Source organism: Ambystoma mexicanum, chromosome 10 (assembly GCF_040938575.1).
Source record: "Ambystoma mexicanum isolate Mex_15411 chromosome 10, UKY_AmexF1_1, whole genome shotgun sequence".
In the NCBI taxonomy this organism is placed as follows: Eukaryota; Metazoa; Chordata; class Amphibia; order Caudata; family Ambystomatidae; genus Ambystoma; species Ambystoma mexicanum.
In genome coordinates, this window is record NC_090932.1 from 307,891,287 (window position 1) to 307,904,688 (window position 13,402).

Here is a 13,402-nt window from a genome sequence, read left to right on the forward strand (position 1 = left end):
CCTCCCAGGTAATCCTCCCTCGCAATACCACCACACGGGTCAGGATCAGGTAGCAGCTGCCACCCCCAGGCCACTTGGGAGTAGACTTTAGGCTGGGGATCAGTGATGATTTCCTAGGGTTCATCACAGAACGGACTCATCTACTGGTCTCAGTAGTCCTCTCTCAAAAGCAGGGAAGGAACCCTGCGTGAAACATAGGTTATCAGAGCCGGTTATATAGCAGTGTAATTCAAGACCACTACCTATGATGCCACAAGCAGGGAGCATACCAGGGGGCACTAGATAGTCCCTACAAACACAAAAGCTAGCACCATTGGAAGGGTAAGGGGTGTGCTAAAAATGCCTTGGACTGCAGAGCTATACAGTCTTGCACGGGCCCGACAGGTAATGGGCTCTGGGTCCTGCATGATACAAAGCTGTAATTCTGTGTGCTTGGTTGCCTCATTGCCCTATTCAGTAGCTCTCCCTTACCTCTCGCATAGGTGGTCCGGGCCTGCAACGAGGGTGTCAGGAAGATGAACCGCACCGAGCAGCTGATCAGCATTGAGAAGACTTTGGAGTTTAAGATCAAGGTACAGCCCCTTTGGCACTGCATGCAACATTAGCCTTGCTTCTTGATTGTTGTAATGCACACCTACGCCAGGACCCCTTTCACTCAGAAAACCGAGCAAAAGGTTTGCATGTCCTGGATTTCGGCTCTATTTACAGGTTCTCTAACATATGGATTGGTCCCATTTCTGAACTTCTAAAATGTATCCAGAATGTTATCATCCGGCATGCTACTATTAATGGCCATTAGATGATAATCCAAGATAACAAAGTGCTGGATTACAAAATTGGTGCTGTATATATGTCCTAGGGGCAGTGAAATTGTTAAATTAGGGCATGTGCATTTCTATCAGTACTTTGTGCTGCCTCTATTTGTGTGTTTTCATTTCATCAATTATATTGCTATCATTTGGGAATTGAGGACCCTCACGGCAAAGGGGAGCAACAAAGTACTGAAGCGGCAAGCTTAAGAAAACACTTTTTTTGTTTTAATGTGCTGCACACAATGGGATAAGAGCATACATGAAAAAACGTAGAAATAGAGAGCGCAGAAACCCGATAAATGCAGGTGATATTGACATGGTCCAGGACTATTTCTCTTAGAGCTGTTACCCTCACAAAATGGTTCCTCCAAGGAAATGACATTTCAGTCAGGATGGTTTATCTTAGTAATAGAAAACTAGATTGTACCAGATTGTTTCGGCCCAGTCCTAAGAACCCTTCCTCCATGGGTCTCAGAGCCTTGGTTCAAGAGGCCCAAAGTCCATTAGCCACTTTCAGCTCTTGGGGTCTTCATCCTGTGACCCCAAAACACTTTGTCAAAGGCTGACCATCGGAAGCATAAATGTACCATTGCTATTGACCATCTGTTTCCTCCCCGTCTGTCCTGGGTGAAGTTCTAGACCTTACCCATTATATTTGCCCACCAAGGGAGATGTCCCAGAAGTATTTTCTTTGTGCAATTGCTGTCATGGGAGCCTACCAAAGGTTCATATTTTCCTCTGGGTCATTGCTTCTGGGCACCGCCAGTAGTCCACCTACTGGTTCCAGGTACCACAAGGGAGGGAGCCTTCTGGTTAAGGCATTAGCTAGGCATATGTTTTGTGTGTGTTGTTGGTGGACTTTTCAGTTCCACTAGAAACAGTCTATTGCTACTGGCTAGCCTGCTCTCACGCTCTGCTTCATTTCAATGGTATTCTACTCTGGGCATGTTTTCTTTATGTATTGGTGCACTTATGTCCACCAGGCCCATTGCAGGACTACTAGCTAGCCTTCCCGGCATCCTTGTTAAGGGGTGTTGATGTTTGGGCCTTATCACTTCTTCTTCCAAGGTCACTAAGAAACTCTGCTTCTTCGGCCCTGAGATCTTGGCCTTGCCCCATCTCGATCCCCAATGGCTCCACCTCCTAACTCCCCGGCTAGTTCTTGGTTACTTTGGCTTGGCCAAACTTGGGGTTCCCTTCACCTGAATGTCTGCTGCTTGTTCTATCCTGCCTTTACCTGAATACAGTTTCCACCCTTTACTACTCCACGCCTCTCTCCAGATGTTCACCTTCCTTCCTCCTATGATCACTCTTTTCTCAATGCCTCCCTATTCCTGTTCGTGCCTTTCCCTTGCTCTTGCCTTCCTTCTACCAACTTCGGTTCTCCTCCTTCCTCTTGCTTTGCCCTCCTTGTACTTCTTCCTGTTCTTAACTCTCTTGATGTTTTGTTCTTCTGACCTTCCTCCTCCCAACTGCTGCTCTCCTCCTGTTGTCATCCCCTAAAACCAATCCCTCATCTTGTCACATGCTCCTCTCTGAGTTGCTTCTCTCTTCACCGCCAAATATAAACTCCCACTCTGGCATTTGTCACCCCCTTTAAACCCAAGCCTGTTGTTCATTGAGCTCACAGAATGCTTGAGAGTTTTCACTTGTGAGGACACATGAACTAGTCTCTCTAATTGTATTATGGTGGTCAGCCATTCTCCCAGTCCTAACGTAATGAAATATGTGTTAATTAGAACTGATCAGCCTGTGGTTGCACGGGCCAAGTGTATAAAGAACTTGCCCACCATCTTGGAGTCAGGCAGGTCTTTCCCGGCAGCTGCCTGATTCTGAAATGGTTCCCTCACTGCCCCGTGTGTCCCTTAGAACACTGTACTGCTGTTTGTTTGCGGCTGGAGTCACAGCAGCTGACTTTCTCCCAACTGCTTGACCCCTCATTTCTCACCTCTTCGTACCCATACATTGCCCTACTCCATGCCCCGCTCCCTGCTCTTCGTGCTCTTTTCAAATGACTCAAAACTCCCCCATGGAATCCAGTGTTTCTGACCCTTTTAAATCTGGGCCCTTGGTTCATTCAAGACACTGAATGGAAGAGTATGTACACCTATTGGGAGTCATGACTTTGGCTCTGGGTTTGTTCTTTGTCAGTCGGACGTGCTCCTGGCCCCTGTGTAATATAGGATTTGTGTACTTGACTCCATGGACAGAGTGTATGAATACCTGGGAATCTGTCGTTTCTGTTATGGCGGGCGCCTGACTCCTCAATGGTGGCTTCACTGCCTCGTGTGTTCCTCTGATCTCTTTACTGTTTGTTTAGGATAGGAGCCACAGCACACATGGTGGTTTGTGTTCTGCTCCACAGGCTACACTTGCTGGATTGCAGTTCTAGGCGTTTATGGACGGCTATTGCTGTTGGGGGGTTTGCTTGCTTGAGAACCTTTGACCAAAATATAGGAAGAGTGGCAGACTCTGCGGAATCCACCATATACTGCCTCTGGGTTGACATCAGCAGAACAGGGTCTCCCCCCGCTCCCAGGGGCTCTTGTTCTCCCTTTCCTGATATCAGACATGAGCACGCATGGCTCTCCATGAGAGTGTGTTAATAACAGCCGGCATTACAGCAGAGGCATGCACACCCTCGGGAGGATAGCTCAGGGGCAACGTGCTCGCCTTGGAAGCAAGACGACACAGAGCAACACAGGTTTGAACCCGGGTCCGCGCTTAGAATCCTCTGGGTATTAAATTAAGCGTGTTATATAAATAATCTATCATATCACCCTGCAGGTCCACAAGGGTACGTGCAGAGTGCCTTGTTCAGGAGTTCGGCTTTTGATAAGGGTCTCCGAGTCGCAGGTGGAGGTCTGTGAGAGAGCATCACCAGTGTATTCTTGCGCTGTGCCTCGCCATATGATTGCCCCAAATGCATCATCACTGTTGTGAATGTAATAAGATTCAGAAGCAAAGAAGCTGCAGAGCCTGGCACGCCTCCAGCAGAAAGAAACAACTGGTCCCTGAGGCCCCCGGCTCTTTCATGAGCATCTGAAATGACGAGGAGTCAATTATGTAAATTGTCCTCATTTGTTAATTGAATAGAAACAAGATATCCTACAGTGCAGAAGATAGGTCATTAACACAATGCTTACATGTCAAAGCAATTCCTCAGTCAAATCATGATTACATCTCAATTACGTGCTTAGACGAATAAAAAAAACCATGATTTGTATTCTGAGCGTCGCGGCCACTGCACGAGCGACCACCGCACCTGTGATTAGGTGCACCTTTGGGTGTAAACACTTGTGTGTTCTGTTTTATGAGACAAGGTGGCAGATGGCGGGGGCAGATCCAGGTATGCAAGACCTGCTTGTTGAGGAATGACGCTCAGCCAGGGCCATCCTAACCAAGTAGAACCTGCTGGGACAGTATTGGGGCACATGCAACCACATCACACTACTAAATCCAGAAGCGGTGGACAGTGCAGACACACACCCAACCATGCATTACCCCTTGATACAGAAGGGGAGATTGGTGCAGGGACACAGCCTATCACTGTATCCAAAAGAGGTGGTCAGGGCATGCACACACTCAACTATACATTGCCTCTTGATCTAGTAGAAGTGGTCGTTACAGGGGGCCAGCCAACCACACAGCACCACAAAATCTAGCAGAGGTGGACTATACATGGACACACCCAACCATACCTCCTCCTTGCTCCAGAAGAGGTGGTGGGTGTAGGGATCTGCCTAATCACCCAGTAGTCTATATACACAGAGGTGGTCAGGGAATGGACCCACTCAACTACACATTGCCTCTTTATCTAGTAGAAGTGGTCAGTACAGGGGGCAGCCAAACACACAGCACCACTAAATCTAGCAGAGGTGGACAATACATGGACACACCCGACCATACATCCTTCTTGCTCCAGAACAGGTGGTGGGTGTAGGGACCTGCCTAATCACCTGGTAGTATATATGCACAGAGGTGGTGGGTATAGGGACTCGCCTAATCACCTGGTAGTCTATATCCACAGAGGTGGTGGGTGTAGGGACTTGTCTAATCACCTAGTAGTCTATATCCACAGAGGTGGTGGGTGTAGGGACTCGTCTAATCACCTGGTAGTCTATATCCACAGAGTTGGTGGGTGTAGGGACTTGCACAATCATCTGGTAGTCTATATCCACAGAGGTGGTGGGTGTAGGGACCCGCCTAATCACCTGATAGTCTATATCCACAGAGGTGGTGGGTGTAGGGACTTGCACAATCATCTGGTAGTCTATATCCACAGAGGTGGTGGGTGTAAGGACCCACCTAATCACCTGGTAGTCTATATCCACAGAGGTGGTGGGTGTAGGGACCCGCCTAATCACCTGGTAGTCTATATCCACAGAAGTGGTGGGTGTAGGGACTTGCACAATCACCTGGTAGTCTATATCCACAGAAGTGGTGGGTGTAGGGACTTGCACAATCACCTGGTAGTCTATATCCACAGAAGTGGTGGGTGTAGGGACTTGCACAATCACCTGGTAGTCTATATCCACAGAAGTGGTGGGTGTAGGGACCCGCCTAATCACCTGGTAGTCTATATCCACAGAGGTGGTGGGTGTATGGACTTGCACAATTATCTGGTAGTCTATATCCACAGAGGTGGTGGGTGTAGGGACCTGTCTAATCACTTGGTAGTCTATATCCACAGAGGTGGTGGGTGTAGGGACTTGCACAATCATCTGGTAGTCTATATCCACAGAGGTGGTGGGTGTAGGCACCCGCATAATCACCTGGTACACTATATCCAGGAGGGGTGGTCAGGGAATGGACACATTCAACTATACATTACCTCTTCATCATGTTCATCTTGTAGAAATGGTCAGTGCTGGGCGCATTCCAACCACACTGCACCGCAAAATACAGAATAGGTGGTCAGTGCATGGACACACCCTACCACACCGCACTTCTGTATCCAGAAGAGTATGCTGAGTGTGCGTACTTGTACCTGGACGCAACCAACGATGCCGCAGGCACCTCTTTATCCATGGAGGATGGAAATGTAATTCGTACAGTAGCTGATAAAAACGCTGCAGTATTTATTTCTGAGAACATTTAACGTTGACCTCCACCTCTTGGGTGGAGCTGAACATTGGTGGAATTTAAAGGTAGAGTTTGACCTTCTTATCCACTGGTAGTAACTGCAGGTAGTTTACCTTCTAATCCACTGGTAGTAACTACAGGTAGTTTACCTTCTAATCCACTGGTAGTAACTACAGGTAGTTTTCTCTTGGAATACTGCAGGGGGGTTAGGCCCAGCTGTGGCTGTGATATGGTGGCATTAAAGCAGGCAATATTTGTGAAATGCCGCCTGTGTTAATGTTACCGCCAAAACTATAAATGGGTCCTTGGCGTTGTGCTCAAAATGGCACAACAGTGTTAAAACTGCAGCCTTGCACTCAGCATCTGCATGGATTATCACAAAATCACATGCAACAAGTAACATAGTATCCTCCTGTAATCCATTCAATAGTTCACTCATGGACAATGAGGCATACAGATGTTATGGTAATATTGTTTAGTTCTTGACTAACAAAATAAGGACTTGAATCGCCCTTGTCCCACATGTGAAGCCCTCTAAAATCCCTCACAAAGTAATATTTCTAGACCTCAGTTCCTTGGTCCTAAACACGCAGATCTTCTCATGTATTGTTGCTTTATCTGAAATCGGCAACCAAGGTGGGCGCTGCTTTTAATCAGCTTGTGCAGATCGCGGGCTGAATCCCACGACCCAAGCCTGCATTCCAAGCAAGCTGGAAACTGCGAGCACCTGCCCCGCCATCTTCCCCCCACCTCCCCTTTCCTCCAACCTCCGCTCCTCTCCCCACACCTCACTTATCTGATTCCTCTGGCAGCGGCGCCACCGATCCCGCATCCCAGGCTGCCGTGAAAAGTGGACTCTACATGGATCCCTGCCTTCCATTTCCATAGCAGCCGCGAGCATGCAACGCGTTCATTCAAGCAAACCGATAGCTGTCGGCACGCTGGATTAAAACTCTAGAGTGCTAATAGCAATATTACCTGAGCTGGTGGGCTGGATCGGCGGAATCCGCACTGGGTCCCATGGTTAAGGCAGAGTGAAAACCTGTGCCCCAGGTCAATACCACATGCTAGCTTGGGTATTATTGCTATATCAACTCATGTTCACAATCATAATATAGACGTGGTTGTAACTGATCAGTTTCATTGGACTTACATCTGTAAACTCCTGATATGTTACGCTAGCTAGCATCTGTATAGCACCTACTGCCATAGTTCATGGCATCGGAGCACTTTTGCCTGTCAGAGAGGCAAAGGAGGAGTATGATAGAACATTCAGTAGTGGCAGAGAGGAGCAAAATCGGGTAGATATTTGAGATGAGGGTGAGGGATAGATAAGGTGCGCAGGAAGGCATAAGAAGGAAAAGGTGAAAGAGCTATGTGTACAATGGTCTGAACTTATTGTGGGACGCCACTGTATTCTATGGGGCGCATTGCCGAAAGGAGAGATAGCTGGAGAAGAGCTGCACCAGGCTGTACATCTGGAATGTACTCACTGCATGGTGAGCTGGGGCATGTTGAAGCTTTTCCCAAGAAAATGCTATACATCACTTTTGCCGAATGGCAACTTTGCTGAATACTTTTTTGCTGCTTTTTTTGCTGTTATTTCTTTACCACAAACTGGCATATGGTAAGTTTTGGCAAGGTATATATTGGGGTGGGTGGAAGGTGGAGTATGGGGATCTCCCGTCCCCCACTGTTAAAAAAAGGCAAATTCTGCTAAAAACTAATTTGAGAAGTTGCCATACGGCAAAAGAAATATGGCAAACCTTCATAGAACCAAGAAAACGCAGTCAGCAAAGCCCTTTCACTTACCTCCCTAGGGTCCCCCAACAACATTCGGCACGGGTTGTATGTCAGAAATCGAATTTGCCAAATTTGAAATGGCTCCCTGTAAAGCAAGCAAACAAAACTCACTTTTTGATTCCTCATTTATTGATGTCATGGTTATCAAAACCCTAGGCTTGTGCGCAAAGTGCTTAAGAATACCAGGCATACCTATGGCTTAGCCGTGGTCAGACCTCTGAGCCTTCCACAGTATCACGATGAGCCACGACGTGTAGAAACCGTACCCAAGAAAACACAGCATGCAAAACCTCTCTATAAGCCACTCTATTCACCGCCTGAGCTCTGAACAGCCACAAACAGCAAGGTTCTATAGATGGGGAAGCTGGAAAGAAGAATAGGCACATTTAACTGAGGGTGGGATTTCATCCACAGCTTCCTTGGGAGCAGAAGCCCCGTTCCAGTCTTCTGGAGGTTCCTGAGTCCTGCGTCCTGCTAGGACCTTTAAGATAATGGCTATATTGGTGTGTAGGGCAGGAACACTCTATGGCTGAGCGCTTATGGGAGTTAATTTACATAAAGTCGCCTTTGACTAGCCTTCTCACCTTGAGCTGCAGTTACTGTATCCTGTTAATAGAGGGCATCATACGAAAGTTTGGACAAAAGAAGGGTGCATGTCTAGTTAACAGATTAGATTCCCTAGTCTACCCTTTTGGTCGCTATTTTTTTGGTGTGTTTAGGGGATTGCTACCCGCTGTTTTATGGAAGCTTCAAAGGCACTTTTATTTGCATTGTTGGTTTAATGTACAAAACATACACAATTCCTAATAATCGTACAAAAACAGAGACAAGACACTTGAAACAAAAACAAAAAACCATATAAACAAATGAGTAATAACATTAGGTTGGTACAGTAAGACTTAATAAAAAGTCTTCAAAATGACTACAAACTTCTTCTAGACATTCATTCCACCTAGTAAACAATTCATCCGATTTGTCTTTGGCTTAAAAATAATAAAAGGCCCCCTTTACACATTTGCTTCAACATGGTTTAAAATGTCATTCTCAGTGCGTCTATCATGCAAGACATTTTGTTTCCTGACAATATCCTGGCCCAACCGTGCGAGGGCTCATAAATATTCATATCTTGCAGAAAGCCCTTAAAATGCTTATATCCATAGCAATAGGTTTGGTACATACAGTAAGGAGGTGTTACAGTGTCTCAATTGCCTTAACATCATTGCATACTAGACATCTTCGTTCTTTCCTAAATATATTCATTTTAGCTCCCAGAACTTCCATTGTTGGCTGTAAATGTAATCTCAATCGGAGGAAGCTAGACCTCATTTAGGGCTGGGGAATGTTCCGATATGTGCCTTAAGTGTATTAAGACTTTTCTCCTCCAGAGCCAGGTTACACTAGAGGGCATAGTTATTTCTAGAATCCCTTGTTAAACACCAGTCATGGTCCCATAAAGCTTTCTTTACTTTAAGTGGATGAAGAGCGAAAGTCTCCATTTTTTGGTTTCTTTGTCAGGAAGAGATCGCAATCCATTGCGAGGAGTACATCTTTTCCTATTCATTTCCAAATTCAAATCAATACATAATTACTTTCTATGAGGGACATGAATTTTCATTAAGAAAAATGACAGAATCTGCCATTTAATCATACTTGCCATGGAAAGGAGACCTAGTTTGTATCTTATAATCGCCACAGGACTATTAGAAAATTAGACATTTAAAGCAAAACATTATAATGACAACTCAACATAACGTAACATGGCCTAGCCAGCTAGTATAAAAAGAACCCGACATAATTGCCTCCCCCCTCTCCCAAAGGAGTGAACGAGTACCTACTGCAGCCCTCAGGTAGATTCCAGTTAACCTGCATTAGCTTTGGGAAAAGAAAACATTGATCACACCAGAACAAGACATTACACAACATGTTTCTGCAGCTTAAAACATGACATGGTATAGCATAACATAAAACAGTACAGCATACCAAATCTAACTGAGCACTTCAAAATCGGGCATGGCATAGATGGCATAGCTCGGTGCAGGCATACAGCAAAACATGCCATTGCTCGGCATCCCAAACAGATAATGATGCAACCAACAGAAACCGCACCACAAAGGTAGTGTCACTCACACACACACACACACACACACACGGACACACACACACACGGACACACACACGGACACACACACACCCGGACACACACCTGGACACCCACCCACCCACTGCTCCTGACACACTGTTTCTGGGTTCAAAGTCTTCTGCTGCTCTTGAAGCTAACTAATTTGAACATGTAAATGGCTGCTCTTTTGTAGGCCATGACCCTGGGTCTTCAAGGGCAAGAGACACGACCCCTCACACCCTTCCTTCACTCTGCCCCGGAGGTTTCCTTTCTTTGAGAGGTGCCATTCCTCCATTAATTAAGACATTTCTCTGTTGGCCAGAGGAAGAAACATTTGGGTCCTTTTTAGTGGGAGAGTGATGGCTCATCATATGAAACCACTGGTATTTATTGTACTTGATCAAACCCTATGCTTGTGCTTTTGTGCAAAAATTCTTAAAGACGTAAAGCATGTAATTGGCTCTGCATTGGTCAGACTTGTGAATCTGCCACAGTTTCTTGATGTGCATGATCATTGTGTGGCTCTCCCAGGAAAACGCAGGCAGCAACGCCCTTCTGTTTACTTTCCTAGGGCGCCGAACAACATTTGGGAGGGCTTGTATCTAAGAAATCGGAACTTGCCAAATTTTGCAATAGCTCCCTGAGAAGCAAGCATAATAACATTTGTGGGGTTTCTTAGGTTAGGTCATGGTTGCCAAAAACCAATGTGCATAAGAGATCTTCCTATCAGTTGTCCACTGGATATACTCCAACTAGCTCCACTATTATGGCTTCTAATGAAGATATGTTGTTATTGTTTTTGGCAATGCACCCCGTTTCGTATGCAAGGCATTTCTAGAACCTTTCTGGGGCCTTCAAGTGCATGATTTTATCTGAGCATATCTGCATATTGCAAAGTTAAGAAAACAATCATAAATATTGGGCCTCATTACAAGGTTGCCGGTTCGGAAACAAGGGTACCGATAAGGTCACCAGCGCCATTGTTTCCATACTGGCAAAACCAGTGTTTGCCTGTCGTGGCTGCTGTGCCTGAGAAGTCTGACCCTGCCGAGTGCAGCGGCCACGGTAGGCAAACACTTCACGGAAGCGCCGACACCGTTAGCAAAAGTGCCAGCGCTTCTGTGTCCCCACTCCCATAGAGTCCTATGTGACTCTATGGGAATGGGGACTTACATGTTGCCGACGCCCGACTTCCCGGACCGCCGGAGTTGTAATCTCCCAGTGGCATCGGGCAGTCAGGCACCAGTAAAATTTACGAGTCCAGCGGCAACCCGCCGGTAGCACCGGATTTGTAATGAGGCCCATAATGTACATCTGCTGGACCTCCCCTTTGGCTCCCTAAGGATACCCTACTTAAACATTTAAATCATTCTCTCTGCTTTTCACTCAAACCTTAAAAAGAAAGTTCGAACAACAAATGACCCCCTCATCTTTCTTCCTGGTCACGTTACTATGGTCTATCGGGCCTGTTGACAGTCTCATGCTTCACAAAAGAGAAAGGCCTTTTCTTCTGGTCACTAGACCTCCTTTCCTCCTACCTTTCACCCGGACCATAAGGGCTCATGGGTTCTGCAGCCTCTCCTGTTTCTCTCTCTGACAGGAAGACATTTTTTCACGCGATTCATAGGGGTCTACTTCTACAGGCTGCATAACAGAGCAAAGGAGACGTAATGCCATCACATGGGAGCAGATGTTCCATGGGCGGACGACTGCGGCAGGTCCTCATGGAGGCTAGATTTTCGGTGAAGAGAGAGCCTGGCTTTGGGTAGAACCCTGAGTTTTTCGGGCTAGAGACTTTGGACACGAGTATTACGTAGAGGTGCTTGTGGCTTTTTCCTGTATGCATCAAGCTTTGTCTTGTGCCACGGAGGGGAGAAAGTATACCAGCATGATCAAGCAGAGCGTTCAAGAAGGACTTCCTCTGCTTTTTCTTCTTAGTCCCCACCACGATAAAGGTATTAGGAGGGATATCGTTTCTGTCACTCGGCTACAAAGCACTGTCCCTCGCCCAGGAGGCTTTTCTCCAATGCCAGCTTTACCTAAATCTGGGAAGACACTTCAGCCAGTGATGCAGGAAGTGGTTTCTTCTGATGTGTCCAAACATGGAATCATCAGGAGCTCCAGATGAATAGGGATAACATGCCTGTAAGGATGCAAGGAAAGATGTAGCAAATGGCAACCCAGGCATGAAGCACTGATATTTGTGAAAGGAGATCCTGGCAGATGTAAGGCAGACACTGGTACCTTCCATCATTGAGGCAGGTGATTGCTCTGGACCCCCAGCAATAAGAGGTGTTGCAGTGTTTACATTATTGTCCCTAGTGTAACACGCCTCCAGTGAAGGCCTTCAGGTGTTGGATCTCAAGAGGCTACATCCTAGGAATACATAGAAACACAAATCACTTAATCCACTACATAAACTTAATGTGGCTGGAACTACGCCCAGTGCATTTTAGCCCCCTGTCTTTTTATTTTTATGTGGCGCACATTGGGAATGCTTTAGATGAAGTGGCCTTTGTGAGCCCCAAGGTGAGGGAAATGCGCGTAACATGGACGGATTACGCTGATGATTTCATCATTTTGATAGGACGCCAGTTGAACTTCAGCGTCTACTGAGAGCCTTTTAGTTCTTTTTTTTTATTGTTTATTCTGTAAGGGGGAGAAAAAAATCTGCATATGCCTGGTATACTGATGGTGAACGGCTGGAAGTAACCTCTTCAATTCTATATTTGGGTGTACCTATACTGGCCAATCCCAATACATTTTAAGAGAATGGCAAAAAAGCACATCTTCTTGCAGGGAAAATGAGGCCGATCAATCAAAGATTTGGTAAATTCTCGCTCTTCCCGGGGTTAAAATTCTATAGTGGAAAAGTGATCCCAAAATATGTTTATGGCCTGGATGGTCTCCCAATGTGGCTTTCTGAGGAGTTTTCGGATAACGAATCCTTAATTTGGAGGCAGGTATTATACTTCCTACCCCAATGTATTCCGATGGAAGTCATACGATATAACTTGGGTATGTCATCTTTACAAAGTAATATTTGCGGTGTCGTCTGTCTCTATATCGGAAAATTATATGTTCCTCCTCTGAAACCCTGTATAACAAGTTATGGAATGAATCGAGATCACCAGGAGGATTCCCTGTAAAAGACTTTGTAGATTATTATGTGGGTGAAAGGCAGGAACTTGAACTAAATGTGGATCTGTTGATCCATAATTCATTACATGTAGAATAAAGAAATATGCAGAACGATTGAAGTTCCACATGGAACCAAATTGGAGAATATCCTTTGTTTTTGAGATCATGACTGGTACACAAAAGGTATTGCGAGGAAGAGCGATATTTTCAGAAACTCCTTGATCGTAATACACGTAATATGTATACGCGATTTCGTATGGATGTTAATACCATTGAAATTGCCTGTGTACAAAGTGATTTACTTAACCGTATTGCATTTTGTAGATTCTGCAAAGACTTTACTATTAGGGAGGACCTAAAACATCTCTTGATATACTGTCCCAGTGTGATGTGATATACCACATTCAGCTGTTTAGTACATTTGTCTACAATCAGGCTGCGG

The 13,402-nt window shown here is 45.8% G+C and overlaps 1 protein-coding gene across 2 annotated transcripts in view; it reads left to right on the plus strand.

Annotated features, from left to right (window-relative positions):
• The window catches only part of NGEF (neuronal guanine nucleotide exchange factor), a 1,047,721-nt gene that overhangs the window by 961,690 nt on the left and 72,629 nt on the right, over positions 1-13,402 (plus strand). For both annotated transcript variants that reach the window (XM_069617894.1, XM_069617895.1), the window contains one exon: positions 483-572. In XM_069617894.1, the coding sequence (XP_069473995.1) occupies positions 483-572 (90 nt within the window). The remainder of the gene's footprint in view (positions 1-482; positions 573-13,402) is intronic.